Below are 22,752 nucleotides of genomic sequence, written 5' to 3'. Positions count from 1 at the left end.
GGCCAAAATGGGGATATACGCGCCATTTATTGCCCCACCACAGTTAAGGAATCCCATTGCCACTATTTCACACCTGTTGCCTAGAGTCACAGTCCTTCATAGTAGTAGATGATTAATGGCCCTGCATGCCTGCATCACTGCAACCCCCAAAGTGGACTTTTCCACTCCAAACTAGTTTGTGACTATTGGGTAGCAGTCTGGCATTGCCAGCTTCCACACTGCGATCACCACTGGCTTCTCCATTGTTAAAGCAGTTCTCATTTTCGTGTCATTGCACTGGAGGGCATCCACACACAGTTCCGGGAAGGTGGCTTTGCACATCCGAAAGTTCTGCAGCCGCTGCTCATCATTCCATACCCACATAACAATGCAGTCCCACCACTCAGTACTTGTTTCTCACACCCAGAACCGTCGGCTGCTCTGTGAATGCCAACAGCAATCTTGAATTGTTTCTGTCCATGGCACACAACAGGGCAGACACCACAGTGTCATCAGTTTGCAGCTCATGAAACACTGCAGGATCAGGTGCATTCTGTTCATAAGGCTCCTTGCAGTACTGGAGAGCTGTGCAGGATCCATGCTTCCTGACAGAGAACTGTGGGTGCGCAGTTTACAGGGTCTGTTGAAAAGCAGTGCAAAATGTACTAGGAAGCCCATGGAATGATGGGATGGAGAAATTTAGATTGACTTAGCCCGGTAGTGTACCAACTTTAATTCCCTATGTAGATTGTGCTTTGTCATCAGAAGAGCTTCTCCCATGGTCATAGCTATCACTTCTCACAGAGGTGGAGTTAAGCCGAGAAGAGATGTAGCTGTGCCAATGCAAGTTTGTAGTGTAGACCTGCCCTAAGCTATTTTAAAGTTTTGTTTGACTACTGTCTTTTTAGACAAATTAAGAGGAAAAAAAAATGTGCTAGGAAAACTGAAACCCTGATTTAAATGAATGGAACTTCATTTGTGGCTGCTGTACTAAGTGCTGCACTTTATTTAAATTTTGGGTATATAAATTATCCAAATTTATGTGGAAAATGAAAACTTGCTTCCCACCTCAGTTTCCTCATAAATGCCACCAAATTATAGTTGCATTACACAGTACTGAGGTCCCCAAATTGTGGGGCGTGCCAAGGAATGTTCGGGGGGGTTGGGGCTGGGGCTTGGGCAGGCCCCGGGGGGGGGGGGGGGGGGAGACACCACTCAGCTCCGCCCCTGGCCCTGTGCCTGGGGTCCCGGCTGCCAGCCCTGCGGCCTCATCTCCATTCCCGCCCCTGACTGTGGCCTCAGCCTCGGCTCCCTTGCACCTGTCTCTGTCCTTCCACCCCCTGGAGCTGCTTCCCTGGCTCGATAGTGTACTTTGGGGACAATCTGCCACATGCATTCTCTTGTATAGTTTGTAACTCAACTGTCTGAGTGGAGTCGGAAAGAGAAATGTAGCAAAGTGATGGTCTGGGCATGCAGAATGTTTCTTCTGCCTTTCAGTGTACTCGAAAAATGAGATGGGAGGCGTTTTCATTTTCAGGCTGAAGTTAGATGTACTGGGTCAGCCAGAGCATCCAGGGGATCTAAATACAGGTAGATGAGCAGCTTGTCCTGGAAGAAGGGACAGTTTGTTCTAAGAACTGAGTTGTAACTTTTGAGCTACTAAAATTACAATTTTCTTATCTAGATCCATATTGCCCTTAAACAAGTAATTTCTATCACTATAGAATAATAACAATGATTATATAGGTCACCGTACAAAGTTGTTTTTATGGCCTCACATTGAACCAGTCTCTCCTCCTTCCTCCCTTTCCCTGTTAAGTATTGGATTCCCTTGATTGGTTTTGATGCTTTTTGAATTTTAATGGCAATGTGTTTTAGTTATTGACTTATTACACAGTTCTGGGGATTAGCAGAGAGGCTTTTCTTTGTAAGTGCTATTAAGGCAGACTGAAGTACAAGTGACAAGTTTAATACATTATCCTAATCTAGTTTTTTCTTTTTCTTTTAGAGACTCTACAGGGGTGGGTAATTCACTGGTCCAAAAGCGGTCTCCTTTACCTCGAAACCAAAAGACACCAACATCCTTGGCCAAGCTGTCCTTACGGGATGGACAGAAAGCCAAAAAGCCAGTGTGTAAATTTGAAGAAGGTCAGGATGTCCTAGCGAGGTGGTCAGATGGCTTGTTTTATCTTGGAACTATCAAAAAGGTAACTAATTTTTAACATGCAGGAAGTCCTGTAGCATCATATGTTAAGCTTGACTACAATGTTAAATAAAGCTCTTCCTTATTTTTAACGTTTCTACATATTCACAAAATCGTAATCGTATCTTTATTTTTCAGATAAACAAATTGAAACAGAGCTGCTTCGTTATATTTGAAGACAGTTCCAAATCCTGGGTTCTCTGGAAGGATATACAAACAGGCAAGAACTTCAATTAAATTATCAATATTTTATTTATTTAGAATAATTTAAATGCTAAAGTACAGTGTCCTTGGTAGTCTCTTGAAATGAGTTAAAAACACATCTTAAATGCAGTACAGTTTAAAGACCCAACATCAATAAACCATCGCGTGGGGAGGGAGGCAGGCAGTCTTGCAGATTGGTAAATCCTAAATCATATAGGTCAGGAACAACACATTAAACTTCACCAGAAACCCACAGGCAGCTGCTGCAGATTGCGAAGTGCTGATTTAATATGCTTGCAGTGATATAGTGCACCACTGGATTTTGCAACCATCTTCAGTTTTCAGATGGTTTTAAGGTATTGTTTAGAGTGCATTGCTGTTGTGTAATCTTGGTGACAAAGGTATGGATGACAGTTGCAAGGTCTGCGTCAGAGAGGAACAGTCACATCTTCCTGGCCAAATGTAAATAATGGTAAATGGACCTGGTCATTACTGCTACCTATTTGTTAGGCCAAACATTTTTCCTGCCATCTTAATGTGAAATGTCCTTATACTTGTATCAAATTTTAAGAAAAACAAAATCTCCATTTTAAAAAGTCACATTCTTGTTTGTGTGGAGTGCCTATGGGGCTTCATCTGCAGCAGCAGCTAAACTTGTGCTAGTATGGTCTAGCCAAATAGACATGGGGCTAAACTAATGCTGCACACTTATGTACATGGTTTTATATAAATAGTGACTTCCCCTCTCACAGGATTTTTAAGGATTATTTAACAGTGTATTTACTGTTAAGAAAATGCAAAGCACTATGGGCAAATCTTTCAAAAGCTATGAACATAAATTGCACATAAAAAAATCTGTATGTAAAGATACAATAAATTACTGAACATAATGTGTTTCTGCATACAAAACAAAGCTCACAGTTGCCTATCAGAATTTTGCAGATGCATCTTTTTGATTCTGCACCTATATTAAATAGCAAAATAATTGTTAATGCAGAGTTAAGGTTGCTGGTTATAGCTCATGCCCCTCCAGAATGTCAGGTTTAGCAAAACTCAAACTTCTAAGAACCCAGGAAATAGTCAAGATAAGCACTCATACAACCTTAATTGTACCCCCCTGGAGCTGGCAATAACCACTAAGAATTAGCTGCATACACTCCAGGTGCATTCACTTTGTTGGGTGCAGTATTATCAAAGAAAAGAGGTGCATATATACCTTGAGGTTCCAGTTTGCATTGCTTCAATACAGAATTATGGAGGTTGTCAGTAGCGGGGCTCTGGGGTCTTGTTGCTATGGGTATTATGAATACTGAGGTAGAATATGAGAGCACACTCTGTGGATCTAATGAAAGGGGAAAGTATAGGTTTAGATGGTATCTTAAATTTTACAACTCCTTCACATTTGCAGTCAAGTCACTACACTTGTAAATGGGTAAGAAGTATGTTGGGGCAGTAATTAGGCTCAGTGTTTGAGCATAGGACAAGTGTAGGTAGCACCTGTCCATTATAGTGAAAAGCCCCAGAGTGGGCTTGTGTGTATATTGGGGCATTGCTCAGAAGGCAGATTTAAGGAAGTGAGGCTGTTTACCTTAACTATGTGTTTTCTGGTTTTCAGAAGTTTGAGTTTTGCTGACCTCAGCATTCTAGAAGGGCACAAGTTATCACTGGACATACTTATGTCCACATTAATGAAGTCTTTTTGCCATTTAACTTCCTCGTTTTTTAAACAGAAAAATGTTTGTTGTTAGAGGTTAGCGACCATTTAGACAGTTGTATTTCTTATCTGGGTTTGTAGTTGATATGCTGTTGAGGCTAGATAATAATCAAAAGACCTAACTTGTATAGTGCTTGTCATCATTATCCCGATTTTTCAGAAGGGAAACTGAGACACAGAGTGGTGAAATGCCTTGCCCAAGGTCATCCAGCTAGGAATAGTCCCAGTAGTCTTTTCACTACGCCACACAGTTGCTATGTGCTTCCTCAGTGCTTCTATCCCCTCCTGTAGGTTTTTGTTATAATGGAATGGGGATAATGGTCATGCTTTGCAATGTGTTGTTGCTAACAGTGCTGGTGAGATCTGGTCTGTGTCCCAAAACCAAACGGGTGATGAGTATCTTAACTATTTTGTGGATTACTCAGTATAGCATGAATCTGCTCCCTGCAATCCACACACACGTGACTCAGACTACAAAAAGAAAAGTAATTAATGATCTTCCCAACTAAAGATTTTAGTTAAAAAGAGATTTAACTGGGAAAATTCAAAATAAATGTATAAAATGAGTTACACTTTTGTCTATTTTCAGGAGCCACTGAAAGTGGGGAAATGGTCTGTACGATATGTCAGGAAGAGTATTCCGAAGCACCTAATGAAATGGTTATATGTGATAAATGTGGCCAAGGTAACTTCTGTTTCTTGACGTTTGTTTCATTTAAGACCTTTTGGTTTATTCTCAGCTGTGGCCAATGGAAAGGCAAAAAAAGCCAGAACAGGGGTGAATGCTTGACTGCTTTTTGGCTTGAGTTTTGTAATCTTTCACAGTTCTTGTTTATTGTAAACTGACTTACAAGGTCTGTTTTGTGAATATAGTTTTTACCACAAGAACTTTAAAAAGAGCATTTGGAACACTATTGATCTTATTACCTGATCACAATCTTTTTACTTAAATGAAGGATATTTTACTTTGTTTTAAACAACTTTTTTTCTTTCTAAAACTTTTTAGTTCCTGTAAATATGGGTAAAGTCTTTAATGGGTTTCTTTATAAGAGTAAAATCTGTATTTTGAATTCAGGTTATCATCAGCTGTGTCACACACCAAATATTGATTCCAGCGTGATTGATTCAGATGATAAATGGCTCTGTCGACAGTGTGTTTTTGCAACAACAACAAAGGTGTGTTATGGAAACAAATTTTTCTCTATCAGGCTGACCTAACTTGTACATCTACTCCTCCATAGTATTTGTATGGTGGTTAATGTAAACTTTTAAGTGTGAGGTTGAAAATGACAAATAAAAACTAGTGCTGTGAGAGATTTCCCACAGTTCCTGGCTTTGATCTGGATGGGAAATTCTTGTGAATAAATTGGAAGCTATGAAATTTGATTATATTTTTTCAAAGGCTATTTTTAATAAAACGGCTGGTATATCAAAATTGCAGGTAAAATTCTTAAAGTATTTTTATAACTAGATACGCCTTTGTGTTGAAAGATTTTGTAATTTGCATAACTACACTTATTGGTTTTTATAAAAAACATGGATCTGTTTTGTTCCAGAGGGGTGGTGCGCTGAAGAAAGGACCAAATGCCAAAGCGCTACAAGTCATGAAGCAAACATTACCGTACAACGTAGCAGACCTTGAATGGGATGCAGGCCATAAAACCAATATTCAGCAATGTTACTGCTACTGTGGAGGCCCTGGAGAGTAAGTAAATATAAATTCCCATCAGAAGCTTTTTCTCCTTCATGCAGCTCTACAAACTTTGGCCCTTATTCTGAAAGCACTTAGGCTTGTGGTTAACTTTACTTAAATGTTTGCAGGATCAGGGCCTAACTATTTTTCTTCAGTACTCAGTGTACACGATGGTGGGGCTGAGGCGCAGTTAATAAAGCATTGAGCTTTGAAATAAACATGTTTTCTTTAATGTATCTTGTGGTAAGCATAGTCCTTGCCCCAAGGAATATATCTTTTTGTTCTAGCGCCTGGCACAATGTGGTCCCGGTCCGTGACTAGAGTTCCTAGGTACAATAATACAAATTGATGCATTATATTGTTGCATCAGGTCTTCACGTGTATCTAGCTATCTGTTCAGGTTTTATCATGCCACCAATGAGAGTTGTAGCTGTGAACGCCTTCTACAAAAATCACTGCTTTCATGGCATTACTTCTGGTCTATATTTGAGGTCAAAGATAGAGTAGTTGGTGGCATTGCAGTTATAGGCAGTGGTAATAATGGAACTGTGATACTGAGGAAGAAAATGGTGGAGTTGAATTTTGATATTGGCACAGTTGACTTTAAGGCAAATGTACATATTTAAGTTCTCTGGAGGAGTAGTGAATGATGTGCCTAAAATGAGATTCTGTTGAAGAAATTACTTGATTTGTAGCTTTCAGAAATTAGGTTTGAAGCTGCAAATGCTGACTTTTCTCAGAGGATGTCTAGAGGCTATTACACTGAGGTAACAGCCTCTTGATTTAGCCATTTGGTTCTTGTTTCAGCAAACCCTTATTCCTGGGCGTATTCTTTTGACGTTCGCGTAGGGCCACATCTACGCTACTAGCTAAATTGACACTGCTGCAATTGATGCAGTGGTGTTGATTTAGCAGGTCCGGTGAAGACGCACTAGTCGATGGGAGAGCATCTGCCATTGACGTAATACGGTGTAGACACCACTGTAAGGAGACCTAAGTTATGTCAAAGACTTACAGCATTAGTGTAGACCAGCCCTAAGACTACTCATGTGAATAACAGGAGTACCCCGCTGAATAAGGGTTTGCAGAACTGTGACTTCATGTGAAGGCCAAATTAACGCAATCTGGGGTAATAGTACGCCATAACATGGGGCATCCTATGACTCTGCCTCCTTACCATGCCTAGCCCTCATTTGGAATGGTTGTGGCAAGAGGACTCCTTTTTGTCCCAGAGCAGCATTAGGAGGCCCTCTTCTCCCTTGAGCAGGAGGTGGTCCTCTCTCGCCACCCTGAGGGGAGAGGGTGAAGCTGAGTGCCTTCCTGTACCTGCCCCAGCAGCTGTGGTATCTCCTTGGATGAGTGGATTGGGCTTGTTATGAATGGGGCAATTCACACGTCTCAGGCCATGTCTACACTACAAACTGGTTAATGCAAGGTGCAGTAGCATGAAACTGGTGCAGTTAGTATAGTGCTCCTGCATGCTTGGCTGCTTGCATCGCTGCTGCATGTACTCACCGGGAGTGCTTGTGGTGACACAAAGTGCAGTGTACCATTGATAGGTATCCCAGTGTGCCACATACCACCTTCCAGGGAAAGTGCCTTGTAGGGAATTTTCGCAATGCGTTGTGGGGCATGCACAAGTTGTGGGGCATGCAGGGGTGACTGGGAGTAAGGAGTCAAGTTCCCATCATGCAACTTTTTCCATCCTCTTCATGCCATCCTTATCCCGTGATCTTTTGCTCCTTCTTAAAAATTCCACAAACTCTCGCAGCACTTGTTGCTGTCTGCCATTTCTGCCAAAAGCATGAAACCTGGACAGCTCTGCGCTGTTGTCATGAACATTGCAAATAGAGAATGAATGATCCTCTGGTATTTGCAGAGCTGCAGGAGATACTGCAACAATGGGGAATCATGATGATTTGTTTCAAGACACATTGTTAAGGGACATAGCGAAAAACAATTGGAGCTTGGTGATGGTCATGGACAGCTGCAGACAGGGCTGTTCTGGGCCTGAGAAACAAGCACTGATTGGATCACATCGTACTGCAGGTATGGGACAAGCTGTAGCTGCAGCACTACAGGATGTGAAAGGCCACGTTCCTGGATCTGTTAGCCGAATTTGCTCCAGAGCATAGACATAAGAATGAGAGCTGTACTGGCAGTTGAGAAGTGAGTAGTGATAGCACCATGGAAGCTTACAGCATTGTATTGCTGCTGGTCAGTGGGAAATCATTCTGAAGTTGGAAAATCCACAGTGGGGGCTATTGTCATGCAAATATGTAGGGCTATTTATCATCTCCTGTTAGCAGAACTGTGATGCTCTGCAATATGTAGGATATTGTGGATATTTGTAGCTATGGGTTCCCGAACTGCAGTGGGGTGGTAGATGGCGCACACATCCCTATTTTGGCCCCACACAGAGTACGTCAACAGAAGGGGCTACTTTTCTGTGGTTACGAAAGCATTGGTAGATCATCAGGGATGCTTCACTGTCATTTGCGTGGATTGATTGGGGAGGGTTGCATTTTAAGAACACGGCTGTTCATGAATCTGGAAGCAGGGATGCTTTCTCCTGACCGGCAGATTGCTGTTAGTGATGTTGAAATGTCAATAATTATCTTGGGGGACTCAGCCTACCTCTTGCTCCCCTGTCTTACAAAGCCAAACACTGGCCACCTCAACAGCATCCTGGAAAGTTTCAGCTACTGACTCAGCGGCACAGAATGACAGTTTTGAATGCACATTCATCAGGTTGAAAGAGCACTGGCAGTGTTTACTCACCAGATTAGATCTCAGTGAGAAAAATATCCCAGTGGTTATAGCTGTCTGTTGTATCCTTCATACCACCTGTGAGTCGAAGAGGAAAAGTTGCTGCTGGAGTAGAGGTAGAGTGGCTGTCTGCTGACTTTGAACACGTGGGCCATTAGAAGAGCTCAACGTGGGGCTATGTGGTTGAAGGAGACCTTGAAAGGAGAAATTTAATGGTCAGTCACAGTAATGTGCTGTTCTTCTTTGAATGGAGTCCTGGTGGGTGCTCCACTTTAGGTGATTGCGCGCCCCTGCGCCTCTAGTCAGAGAATTTCGACAGCAGTACCTGGCTGGGCCACACATGCTCTCCCAGTCTCGCGCCTGCAGCAGTAATTAACTAGCGCTGTGCGGCTGCTGCCCCCATCTCACCCCCCACCCCCCAGTTCCTTCTCAACCGCTCTTGGTCTGAGTTGGAGCTCTGACAGTGCCTCACTAGTTTTACCTTCGTGTTAGCAGTACATAACAGCTAGATTAGTGTGAGTCTCAAATAGTTAGGGTAGTTTATTAAGACTCTCTCTCTCTCTTTCTTCCCTGTATAAAAACAAAAAATCCTTTATCATTTCGTCCTACTTGGGATATTTTCTTCAAAATGCCAGGATCTCCAGGCTTTAAATGTTGCCTCTCCTGCCACGAGGCAGTTCCACTTTCAGGTGGACACTCAATATGTCTAGTGCTTGGGGGAAACACGTACCCCAAAAGTGCACCCATTGCCACAACTTCGAGGCTCGCACAAGAAAGTACGTCACGTAACTTAGATCGATTTTCCCCCACCGACCCCCAGTGTAGACCAGACCTAAGAGGAAGCATTCCACGATTTGGGCTCCAGCATCGGTACCAACCACACTGTGGCAAAGTACCTATGGGTGAGCCGGGACTTCGGTACCGTCAAAGCCACAGACCCTAAGCGGGCAGGCTCTAAAAAGGAAGGAAGAGAAAAGACTGCCCATTCCACCATGGCACCGGCAGCAACAACTAAACACTCGGTGCCCAGTGCCTCTGCAGTTTCTAAGGCATTGACGCCACCTGCTAGCTCCTTGCCACATTGCAAGGATGCATCAGCAGTAAAACTTGCTCCCTCCCTCTCGGTGCAGTTGATGTTGGCACCTATTCCTCAGGCGCCACAATACCTTCTGGTACCGCAGCAACTCTCGGCACCGCTGCAAATGCAGACGGCACTGCCAGTACCAAACTTACAACAGTTTCTTGCACCTACGGATCTGTCAGTGGCCCTGGCACCTGAGTCGCTTTTCTTTGGTACTGATACTGTCTTGCTGTTTTCACTATCACCGAGGAAGACAAGCAAGGGGAAGGTTTTTTTTCGTCCCAACACTCCTCACCTTTGCAAGGCAGTATCAGATTTGAGCCACAAGTGCAGCCTAAGCATCACCCCAGATCAGATTTCCAGGGGCGGTACAGTTACCCATGGGAACCTCCACCAGCGCTTTTATCACCACAATGGCCCTCTGGGACCCATGGGCAGCCTACAGCCAATACTACTCTGAACGCCCGAGGGGTCCCAGGGAAGCTCATAGAGTAGGGGTGGCCAACCTGAAACTGAGAAGGAGCCAGAATTTACCATTGTACATTGCCAAAGAGCCACAGTAACATATCAGCAGCCCCCCATTAGCTGCCCCCGCTCCCAGTGCCTCCCACCCACTGGCAGCCCTCCCCACACCTCCCGATCAGCTGTTTGTGGCATGCATGAGGCTGGGGGGGGGGGGAGAGGAGCGAGGGCATGGCAGGCTCGGGAGGGTGTGGGAAGGGGTGGAGTGGGGGCAGGGCCTGTGGCAGAGCCAGGGGTTGAGCAGTGAGCACCCCGCGGCACATTGGAAAGTTGGCGCCTGTAGCTCCAGCCCCAGAGTCGATGCCTATACAAGGAGCTGCATATTAACTTCTGAAGAGCCGCATGTGGCTCCGGAGCCAGGATTGGCCACCCCTGTCATAGTCTCCTCACCAGCATCAGCAGCACCATTTGACATTTCCCATGTGCAGTCTTTCAAAGAAACAGAGGAGGTTGTGCACCAGGAGGCTATTCCTGTCACAAACCCTCCTCCCTCGCCTGACGAGACCATCATGCCTCCGCCACCTACTGCCGGAGATGAATTCAAACAGTTTCAAGATCTATTTAAAAGGATGGCTGACATTCTCCAAATGCCCCTCAAGGAAGTCACTAAATCACAGCACAAGCTCTTGGACATACTCCGCACAACGACCTCGTCTAAGATCTCACTGCGGATTAATGCCGCAATCATGGAGTCCGCCACAGCCTTCTGGCAGACCCCTGCCACAATCCCACCTACACATAAAAGAGGGAAGATAAAAAATGTTACATCCCTTCGAAAGGGCTGGACTTCTATTCTCTCACCCCCAGCCAAACTCTCTGGTGGTAGACTCCATTAACGAACGTGGCCAGCAACATTATTCCAGGACCACCCCATATGACAGTGGAAGAGACTGGATCTACTTAGCTGCAAGGCCTAGTCATCAGTGACTTTACAGTTTAGAATCACTAATTATGAAGCCCAATGGCAAAATACAGCCACATGAATTATTCCAAACTCTCTCTAAATTTGACTGCATACATGAATTAAAAAAAGAGAACAATTTACATCACTCATCTCAGAAGGACACCTGTTGGCCTGCACGGCCCTTCAGGCATTGTTGGATTCCGCTGACATGGCAGCTAGGTCCATCCTCCTGGCTTCACCTGTCGTGGTTTCCGAGGGAGGTGAAATCCGAAGTAGAGGACCTCCCCTTCGAGGGTCCAAAACTGTTCACGGGTAAAACCGATGAATCCCTCCACTCACTAAAGGATTCGAGAGCCACTCTCAGATCTCTTGGCTTATATACACCTGCAACAAAACGTAAACAGGACTGGTATTACACCTCGCAATGTCCTAAACAGGCTCCCTATACGTAGACCCAGAGACAATACAATCCTCAGTGGCGCAGACAAAGGCCACCCAAGTGTAAAACAAACTCTTTTCAACCCACCGCACAACAACCACCTATCCCAAACATCAAATTTGAAGGTTTGGTCAAGGGCTTAGCAGATCCCCCCCCAATTACCGGTGCTGACACCACTATCCATCAGCCATCCATTTACAGGTCGTGTAATACCATTCTACTCAATATGTCAAACCATCACTTCCAACAAATGGGTATTGGAAGTCATCCAAAACAAGATACTCTATCCAGTTCTTCTCCATCCCCCTCTACCGACCCTCCCTCCCCATCTCTCCTCAGGGACCCCTCTCACGAGCTCCTCCTGAGACAGGAAGTAGAGCACCTTCTACAACTCGGTGCCGTAGAACCAGTGCTGCTACAACACACAGTGAAAGAGTTCTATTCCAGTTTATTTTTTAACCCAGAAAAAGTCTGGGGGATTGAGACCTATTCTTGATCTCAGGAACCTAAACAAATTTGTTATAACACAACAATTCTGGATGGTTACTTTAGCAACAATCATTCCAGCTCTGGAACGAGGAGACTAGTTTGTAGCCCTCGACTTGCAAGATGCTTATTTTCACATCACTATTCATCCAGCACATAGACTATTCCTCTGATTTGTCCTTGGGCAGGATCAATATCAATACCTGGTACTGCCCTTTGGCCTTTCCACAGCTCCCCGAGTGTTTTCCAAAGTTCTGGCAGTGGCAGTAGCCCACTTATGCAAACAAGGGTTCATGATGTACCCATATTTAGACGGTTGGCTCCTACTTGGAAAGAAGCCATCGAAGCCACACACAAAATGTCACTCTTCACAAACCTTGGCCTGCAAATAAACTTTCAAAAGTCAACATTTAACACCAGTTCAGAGATTTGTCATCCTCTTTACCATTTCACAGATTTGTCACCCTAGCGCCTAATGAACCTGATCAATACCACAGTGAACAGTCCACAAACATCCGTCAGGACCTGCCTCTGACTACTGGGACACATGGCGGTGACCACTTATGTCGTCTGACAAGCCAGACTCCATTTGCTGCCTGCAAGGGCGGCTCAGGATGGTGTACCTCCCACACAAACAGTCTGAAAAAACTTTTAAATATGCCAACAAAAGTCAGACTCCCTTCAGTGGTGGACCCGCTTGCACAATTTGTGTGTAGGTGTCCCTTTTTTACAGACTCCCCCTGAACTGCTAACAACAAATGCCTCCATATTGGGGTGGGGCACCCACTCAGACAATCTCACCATCCAGGGCAGATGGTCGTCTTCGGAATCAACATTGCACATAAATGTTTTGGAACTGCGAGCCGTTCACCGCTTGCGCACATTTCCTGCCTCTGATCAAAAACAAGGCCATGCAGAGCATGACAGACAATGTGACCTCCATGTTCCACATAAACAAGGAGGAGCGAGGTCACACTCCCTATGTACAGAGGCCATAACGCTGTAGACTGGCGTATTCAACACACCATCTCCATATCAGCCACCTATCTACCAGGATCTCAGAACATCACTGTGGACATGTTAAGCTGAAAGTTCTCCCACGACCACAAGTGGGAAATAAACACCTCAGTAATTCAGAACATATTCCAACAATGGGGCTTCCCCGTAATAAGTCTGAGTCAACAGCAAATGTCCAATGTTCTGTTCCAGAGCAGGCCTTGGGACCAAGATCCAGGGGCGACACCTTCTTCGTCTGATGGGACGTGCCTCTCCTGTATGCCTTTCCCCCGACCCTGTTGCTGGCCAGGGTTATCCACAAGATCAGAACTGACCAAACCAAAGTCATCCTGATAGTCCCAGTCTGGCCCAGACAAACCTAGTATCCATACTGACAACAGATGGTCCTCATGCCCATCTCGTGTCCTCCCACCTCTTCTGAACCTCTTGTCACCGGATGCAGACCAGATCTTGCGGCCGAACCTGGAGATACTCCACCAGAGAGCTTGGCTCATCAGTGGTTCGAAAGCTAGGAGATGATCTGTTCAACGAGATGTCTAACTTCCTCAGAACAGCAGACACTTGACGTACCTCTACAGGTGGAAGAGATTGCACATATGGTGTTTAAACAAAGGAATAGAAGCCACTACCTCTACCCTGCCAGTAGTCCTGGATTACTTACTCCAAATTAAAAAATCGGATCTCTGAATAAGCTCTATACGAGTTCAGCTGGCAGCGATCGCAACCTTCCACCACAAAGTTGATGGGGTCTCAGTCTTTGCACATCCAATTACCAGAAGATTCCTACAGGGCATACATAACATTTACCCAGAGTCCCAACTCCTCCATGAGACCTCACTCTAGTGCTTCAATCCCTCCCAAGTGACCCTTTCAAACCTTTGACTAAGTGCTCACTACTACACCTGTCCATGAAAGTTGTTTTTCTCGTTACCATCATGTCTGGAAGACATGTAGAAGAACTTGGGGCCCTTATGGGGAAGATTGGACAAATGACCAGGGAGGAGTATAAAAATATTGCTCAGGCATACAGGAGTGAAATCAGGAAGGCCAAATCACACTTGGAGTTCCAGCTAGCAAGAGATGTTAAGAGTAACAAGAAGGGTTTCCTTCAGGTATGTTAACAACAAGAAGAAAGTCAAGGAAAGTGTGGGCCCCTTACTGAATGAGGGAGGCAACCTTGTGACAGAGTATGTGGAAAAAGCTAATGTACTCAATGCTTTTTTTTTGCCTCTGTCTTCACGAACAAGGTCAGCTCCCAGACTTCTGCACTGGGCAGCACAGCATGGGGAGAAAGTGACCAGTCCTCTGTGGAGAAAGAAGTGGTTCAGGACTATTTAGAAAAGCTGGACGAGCACAAGTCCATGGGGCTGGATGCACTGCATCCGAGGGTGCTAAAGGAGTTGGCGGATGGGATTGCAGAGCCATTGGCCATTATTTTTGAAAACTCATGGTGATCAGGGGAGGTACCAGATGATTGTAAAAAGGCTAATGTAGTGCCCATCTTTAAAAAAGGGAAGGAGGATGATCTGGGGAACTACAGGCCAGTCAGCCTCACCTCAGTCCCTGGAAAAATCATGGAGCAGGTCCTCAAGGAATCAATTCTGAAGCACTTAGAGGAGAGGAAAGTGATCAGGAACAGTCGGCATGGATTCACCAAGGGCAAGTCATGCCTAATTGCCTTCTATGAGGAGATAACTGGCTCTGTGGAAGAGGGGAAAGGAGTGGACGTGTTATTCCTTAACTTTAGCAAAGCTTTTGATATGGTCTCCCATAGTATTCTTGCCGGCAAGTTAAAGAAGAATGGGCTGGATGAATGGACTATAAGGTGAATAGAAAGCTGGCTAGATAGTCAGGCTCAATGGGTAGTGATCAATGGCTCCATATCTAGTTGGCAGCCAGTATCAAGCGGAGTGCCCCAAGGGTCGGTCCTGGGGCCAGTTTTGTTCAATGTCTTCTTTAATGATCTGGAGGATGGCGTGGACTGCACCCTCAGCAGTTCTGTAGATGACACTAAACTGGGAGGAGTGGTAGAGACGCTGGAGGGTAGGGATAGGATACAGAGGGACCTAGACAAAGTAGAGGATTGGGCCAAAAAAAATCTGAGGTTCAACAAGGACAAGTGTAGAGTCCTGCACTTAGGACGGAAGAATCCCATGCACTGCTACAGACTAGGGACCAAGTGGCTAGGCAGCAGTTCTGCAGAGAAGGACCTAGGGGTTACAGTGGACAAGAAGCTGGATATGAGTCGACAGTGTGCCCTTGTTGCCAAGAAGGCTAACGGCATGTTGGGCTGTATAAGAAGGGGTATTGCCAGCAGATCGAGGGACATGATCACTCCCCTCTATTTGACGTTGGTGAGGCCTCATCTGGAGTACTGTGTCCAGTTTTGGGCCCCACACTACAAGGAGGATGTGGAAAAATTGGAAAGGGTTCAGTAGAGGGCAACAAAAATAATGAGGGGGCTGGAGCACATGACTTATGAGGAAAGGCTGAGGGAACTGGGATTGTTTAGTCTGCAGAAGAGAAGAATGAGGGGGGATTTGATAGCTGCTTTCAACTACCTGAAAGGGAGTTCCAAAGAGGATGGATCTAGACTGTTCTCAGTGGTAGCAGATGACAGAACAAGGAGAAATGGTCTCAAGTTGCAGTGGGGGAGGTTTAGGTTGGATATTAGGAAAAACTTTTTCACTAGGAGGGTGGTGAAGCACTGGAATAAGTTACCTAGGGAAGTGCTGGAATCTCCTTCCTTAGAGGTTTTTAAGGTCAGGCTTGACAAAGCCCTGGCTGGGATGTTTTAGTTGGGGGTTTGGACTAGATGAGCTCCTGAGGTCCCTTCCAACCCTGATATTCTATGGCACACCCACCATATATGATCTTTAAGAATAAGGATACTCTAAGGCCGCACCAAAGTTTCTCTCTAAAATCTCTTCATTATACATTAATCAACCCATTCATCTTCCCATCTCCTTTCCTAAACCTCACAAGAACAAACAAGAGGTGGCATTCCACACCCTGGATGTCAGAAGGTCACTAGCCTTTTATCGAGGACGGACCAAAGTGTTCAGAAAGACTCCTAAATTGTTTCTCTCCATGACGGAACGGTCCAAAGGCAAGCCCGTATCTAAGCAGAGACTTTCCAAATGGATTTCTGGCTGCATCCAGCTTTGCTACATCCAACATGAACTGCAACCTCCATCATGGATCAGAACACATTCCACAAGATCCATAGCCACATCGGTAGCCTTTTTGAACGACATGCATTTTATGAAGGACGTGCTTATCACCGACATAGGTAAAGCAGCCACTTGGATAGCCTCTCACACGTTCATACAACACTACGGCATTGACCAGGACTCCGCCTCTGACACTCGGCTGGGACACAGTCTTATTGTCCATTCAGACCTAATTCCGAAGCCCCTCCTTTCCCTTGAGTGGCACTGCTCTACGTCACCTAAAGTGGAGCACCCACAGGGACTCCAGTCGAAGAGAGGGTTACTCACCTCGTGCAGTTACAGATTGTTTGAGATGTGAGTCCCTGTGGGTGCTCCCCTACCCACCCTCTTCCCCTCTACTTCAGAGTTCTAATTTAGTCCTCTGCAGTAGAGAAGGGGCAGGTGAGGGTGGCTGCACAGTGCTAGTTAATCGCCAATGCAGGCGCGAGACGGGTTGTGCACATGTGTGGCCCAGCCAGGTACTGCTGTCGAAATTCTCCACTTGGGTGCCCCTGCGCCTCTAATCACCTAAAGTGGAGCACCAGCAGAGACTCACATCTCGAAGAACCTCTGTTACTGTACAAGGTGAGTAACCCTCTCCATGACCGTGCTCTCTTCCCCTGAAGTTTGGGGGGTTGTTAGAAATTGTGTCGTGCTTGGTGTACATTTATTAATATTAGTCTCTTAATGAACCTGTGAATTATGCAGTGCTTGCTGTAGGTTTATAGTTGTTTAATTGTACCTATGAATTCTATGATCCTGTTCTGTTACAAGTAATGTGCACTTTAAGTAGCGCTAGGCATTCTATGTGAAGTAAAAAAAAAAAATGAATTTATTTCCGAAATATAAACTTATTGCATACCAAAAACAGTGCAAAACATTAGTGGGCAATTATAAACCAATACAGTGTAAACTAATAAAGTAAACTAACAGAACAGAAATTTAAAATTGAAATGAGGGGGTAAGAGAGCTGCTGAAATTGAGTTCTTCGTTGACTGCAAAGGGAGGGAGGGGAGTCTGTGACTGGACCTGTAGGCCAACAAGAATCTGCATCAGTTGTATTTGCTGTCTGAGAAGCCCCATTATGTTCTGATGCAGCTCCCTCTTGTCTTCCTGCTGGGACTCCTGGGCCTTTCTTCTGTCTGCTCTTTTCTTCTCTGGGCTCTGTGGTATGTTCACAGTCTGTTGCAGCACTGGCTTGTAGTATCTCGCTGAACATGTCATCTCAGCAGGGCTTTGGAGCTGTGCTCCAGCTCCAGGCAAAAACCTGCAGCTCCACTGCTCCGGAGCTGCTCTGCGCTGCAGCTCCGGGCTCTGCTCCAAAGCCCTGCATCTCAGTCTGCATCTTTCTCCTCCTGCTGCTCGTGTTGTGTGTGCGTGGAGGGGGGTCTCGCGCACTCCAGGCCTCAACAGCAGCTACAGATAAAACAGGCAGATGTATCGCATTTACAGCCACAATGGAAAGCTGACGATAAGTTTCAGAATTCCCTTCCCTTATTCTGTTTTAAATAAGACATGCTTATTCATCTTTTGTGCCCCACTGCACTGCTCTCCAGCTGCAGCCATTATGAGTATGGCCTGTCAGGGGGAAGAGTGTGTGGGCGGGAGGGAAATGAGGGAATTGTTCAGTTGCAAACAAAATTTTGGCCCCTATTCCAATGGCATTGAGTACTGGTGCTATTTTCTGCAGGCAGTGGTGTTTTTTTAGATGATATTTCATTCCTGAGGGTAACAGGCACAGAGAACAGACCTGCAACTGGTGTCCTCATGCTGCTTGTGCCTCTTTGCTGCTAGTGTGTTTATTGCAATGGTGCATGCTGAAGTCATCGTAGAGTAGACTCTTAACAGTCCACTTCGAAAATTATGGAATGGCTACGGTTATTATAGGTCTGTTTGCTAACCTTACTCATTTTTATACTAAGTGCTACCTGGAACGGTGCTTAGAACTTTACATAAAATATCTGAATCTCACTACTTTTACTGGCACTTACGTTAAGGTTGGGAAAGTGGTGTTGAGAAAATGGGCAGAGGGATGTCTGGTTTATATAAAAGTGGTATCTTTGTAGAATGAACCTAGTTTGACATTTGGAAGAGATATAGCTTTTTCTTTCAAAGGTATTCAGCAATGTATCATTTTCTTTATATTACAATAAAAAAGACCCCTTTTTTTAAGAGCCAAATTACTTATGAATAGTCTAGAGCAGTTGTTCCCAAACTTTTTGACATCATGCCCCCTTTTTACTTTGAGAGACCCTCACGCGCCCCCCCCCCCCCTTTTCCCCCTTCCCCTCCCCCCCCCCCCCCCCCCCCCCCCGATCCTTGTCCCCTGACCGCCCCCTCCCAGGACCCCACCCCCTATCCAATCCCCCCGTCTCCTGACTGCCCCGACCCCTATCCACACCTATCCAACCCCCCCACTCCCTGTCTCCTGACCGCCCGCGCTCCCACCCCCCACCCCCCGAACCTCCACCCCATCCAACCACTCCATCCCCTGACTGCCCCCCGGGACCTCGTGCCCCTTATCCAACTTCCCTTCCCCCCGCTCCCCGCCCTCTTACTAGGCTGCTCAGAGCAGCAGGACTGGCTTATTGGAAAGCCTGGGAGGTGGGCAGGTGCAAGCCGCGCTGCCGGCATGGCTTTGGGGGCAGAGGGACAGGAGGGGAGGGGCCGGGGGCTAGCCTCTTCGGCCGGGAGCTCAAGGGCCGGACAGCCTTGCACCCCCCCCTTGGAATTTCTTTGCGCCCCCCAGTTTGGGAACCAGTGGTCTAGAGTAATAAAAGATGTTGGTCCTAATTAACTGCACAGTTTTCCTTGAAAATTTACTGAGTATTTAAAGAGGATGTTATCAGAATAAAAATGTTTTCCTTTCATTTTTAAATAAATGGCTGTACATATGCAGTAAATAGTTCACATTATAATAATCAGAATTTATTTTATTCTACAGCTGTTTATTATTTGCATTTCTTCTATCTGAATAAACAAGAGCAGACTAATCAGTTTCCCTTGTTTGTAGACAGTTTCTAGTCATTTTCACCATGGAACTAAAATTTATTGAAATATCTCTATTGATGACACACTTAATAAAATTTTTTTTTTAATTTTTGTTTAACTTTGACCTAATAGTCTTTCTAAATATAATGACCACACTGTATTGGGGAAACATTTGCAGCAGTTTATTGTAACACCGGTCTTATTTTTATTTCTGTTGGTGAAGCTGGTATTTAAAGATGCTGCAGTGCTGCAAATGTAACCAGTGGTTTCATGAGGCTTGCGTGCAGTGTCTCCAAAAGCCAATGCTTTTCGGTGACAGGTAAGAAGCTTGAACTAAACTTTGATTTATGGTTGTTTTTATTTAAAATGTGGATTGTTTTAATCCTCTATTTGTATTTAAACATAAATTACTACTAAAATAGTCATAACTCTGAAAGCATTTTAGAATGCAGTTTGTAAAGAAGACAACAAAATAAGTTTATATTTAATTCTCTGGCTATTTAACTGACAGCATCTAAAGTGTGTTTTGTTTTTTTTATAAAGACAAACCTGAGAGAATGGCTTTTAATATCTTAATTTTATTTTTTGTTTTAGGTTTTATACATTCATTTGCTCAGTTTGCAGTTCTGGACCAGAGTACCTCAAACGTTTACCCTTGAGATGGTAAGTACAACTTAAAAAAGAAATACGTAACCCTCTACCCACTTTTCTCCTGGACATCTCATGTCTCTTTGTAAACCTGAGGATCATCCACTTTATATTTTGACCTTTATGAGTGATACCCACTGCTTCTATAAAAAAAAGGACAGGTCTCCTTCAAAGCTAGTTATTGTGTGTCCTTAGTCATGTTGTTAATGCATGATATCTAGGGTCCTCTTCCTTGGACAATTCAGTATTACAAACCACTGCTGGCTTGGGTATGAGAAACTTAAGTCTAAACAGGATCTGTTACCCAAGTATAGAGTACTGCCACTGGGCAAGCCAAATACAGTGTGCACATTAACAAGCATTATGACATACTTTGCAATAGAATTTCCTAGTTGAGAATTAGAAGTGAGTTGTAGTTTGAACCTTGTGAACTTTAGCTCTTCTATACAAATACCAAATAATTTGAATAAGTTGCAACATGAATAAATATTTTATGGAAACTCATTTGATGTTAATTTGCCAATGTTAAATTCTTGTATTTATCTTGCCTCAATTAAACATTCTAAGATCTAAACAAAATTTGGAGCTAAAAGGGCATCATGGCAGTGGGGTGAGGCTTAGGGAGAAAACAGAACATAAGTCAGAAAAGGGGGATATAAATGCAGATTTTATAAGAATATTGTTTTGGAAATTTGAGACTGTTTCTAATCAGGCTTTGTACTCTTTTAGCCATATTGTGCTAATATTTTTGTGCAAAGCTATTTCAAGGACTAATGGTTTGTAAAAAATTAAAGAAATAAAAACTTAATGTTTTTGATTAAATATTTCTGAATTCTAGGGTAGATATAGCACATCTATGCCTTTACAACCTAAGTGTTATTCATAAGAAGAAATACTTTGATTCAGAGCTTGAACTTATGACATACATTAATGAAAACTGGGATAGATTGCACCCTGGTGAGGTAGGTAGTTGAAATATTCTTTTCTTGTTTTTGTTTCTCTTAGCAGTCAATACATTCACAAAACTACTGGGTGAGTGTGGCCTGCAGGAGGTCAGACTAAATTATTATAATGGTCCCTTTTGGGCTTAATCTGTGAAACCAAAATAATGACACATGGTTTTAATAGACTCCTAGAACTATTCAGCATAACTTTTAAGTGTCAGACTTTTTTGAGCTATAAAATTTAGTGTGATCCAGATAACTATTGCATAGTTTGTTGTTCAGATGACCACTTTCATTGTTTATACCCAAACACTGAACTTTGTTTGTTTTTTGTATCTTCCATTTAGAAATATAACTGTAAGGCATTTTCCTGCCCACTGACCAGGCAAATTAAGTACCCAAGAGGTTAAATAGATTAGTAAACTGTTAAAAGTAGCTGTCAAAGTAACACTGTGTGTGAAACCCTGAACACAAGCTTATTAGCAGCTTTGTGACAACTAAAGTAGAAAATATCTGTGACTTGATTTTAAAATAGTCCTTAATAGGAAAAGGTTAGGGGAAAATGAAGAGAAACTGAAGTCTGCAAACATTTTCCATATATGCAGGGCCGGCTCCAGGCACCAGCTGAGCAAGCTGGTGCTTGGGGCGGCAGATGGTTGGAGGCAGCATTCTGCCCAATCCTAGGGCGGCACGGCTTTTTTTTTGGTTCTTGTTCTGCTCTGGCCGCCCTGTAGGGGGCGGCGGCGCGGAGAACCAGAGCGCCCTGCAGGGCAGTCCTCTTCCTTCCCTCCCCGCTGACCGGAGTGGAACCCTCGCGGCAGGCAGCAGGAGGCGGCGCAGCGGGAGGGGCCGCGTGGCAGCGCCCCTGCTGTAGCTCTGGCCGCCCCCTTCTCTCTCTGTCTCCCGCCCGCTCCCTCCCCTCCTCCCCCCCCCCCCCCGCCCGTCCCCCCTCCCCCTCCGCTCCGGCCCCCCTGCAGGTTTTTGTTTTTTTTTTGGCGCTTGGGGTGGCCAAAAAGCCAGAGCCGGCCCTGCGTATATGACAGAAGCTTTTAATTAAAAACCACCTAAACAAATGCTGTTCTTGTAAGTGTATATACTTAGTGCTTCAGAATAAAAGTGAATCGTAATATTTTCCTTCTGTATCTCAATAATTAAAAGAAATTTTAGTGTTCTAAAAAAACATTAAGCACTACATTACTGCAGATGCATCTAAACATAACCTACATAGGATCTGTCAATTAGTATTTTGAATCATTGAGGTGCTGAAATAGAATGCTTTTTGCTTTCTAAGCACCTCAAAAAAAATTGATGTTACTATTAATACTTTTGCCATATTTGGTGCTTTGAAAAATGTTGGCTGACATCTATAAGTTATGGGATAGTTCAAGATTTCTATTTTTTTTAATTAGAAGCATCTTTCTTTAAATTGCAAGCTTTTTTTGTAAAATTTAGCAAACAGATTTTTCACAGAAGGTCAGTATGTCAGTGCCACCTACTATTATCATTAGACTGTTTTGACTCTTTTTCCAGTGACATGACAAGACAACCTGTTGCTGTACCACTGTGCTGCTTATTTTCAAGCTAGTTCGTTTGCTGGATAATTGCCTGGGTATTAAAGAAATTCAGTTCCCTAAACAAACCTACTCCCCAATAAGTCTGATTAGGAAGAACAAGTGTTAACACATGGGGTTGTAGTTCTGCATGTAATGACAGACATAATAATAGCTAAACTAGAGTTGACAAAACGCATGCGAAGTAATTTTTTTTTCTTACAAGAGAATCATTTCAGAAGGTTTTGAATTCTTTAAATACAGACAGGGCTGTTCCTAGAGGGGCATGGGGCCCGGGACAACCTCCCCTCCCCCACTCAGCCCCAGACCCCACCCTCACTCCACCCCTTCCCCCAAGCCTCTCCCCCCCACCCCTTTCTGGCTTCTGCCCCCTCC

At 44.4% G+C, this 22,752-nt stretch overlaps 1 protein-coding gene across 2 annotated transcripts in view; it reads left to right on the top strand.

Moving 5' to 3' along the window:
* LOC112105203 (metal-response element-binding transcription factor 2) overlaps positions 1-22,752 on the top strand; it is a 47,082-nt gene that overhangs the window by 15,394 nt on the left and 8,936 nt on the right. For both annotated transcript variants that reach the window (XM_024197896.2, XM_024197894.2), the window contains exons 2-9: positions 1,988-2,186; positions 2,321-2,402; positions 4,690-4,785; positions 5,176-5,276; positions 5,657-5,805; positions 19,438-19,533; positions 19,809-19,877; positions 20,701-20,824. In XM_024197896.2, the coding sequence (XP_024053664.1) occupies positions 1,988-2,186; positions 2,321-2,402; positions 4,690-4,785; positions 5,176-5,276; positions 5,657-5,805; positions 19,438-19,533; positions 19,809-19,877; positions 20,701-20,824 (916 nt within the window). The remainder of the gene's footprint in view (positions 1-1,987; positions 2,187-2,320; positions 2,403-4,689; positions 4,786-5,175; positions 5,277-5,656; positions 5,806-19,437; positions 19,534-19,808; positions 19,878-20,700; positions 20,825-22,752) is intronic.

The sequence above is a fragment of the Terrapene carolina genome, unplaced genomic scaffold, assembly GCF_002925995.2.
Source record: "Terrapene carolina triunguis isolate 2854851 unplaced genomic scaffold, T_m_triunguis-2.0 Scaffold211, whole genome shotgun sequence".
Lineage (NCBI taxonomy): Eukaryota > Metazoa > Chordata > Testudines > Emydidae > Terrapene > Terrapene triunguis.
The sequence above is the reverse complement of the archived record's forward strand: the minus strand, read 5'-3'. Positions and strand labels throughout refer to the sequence as shown.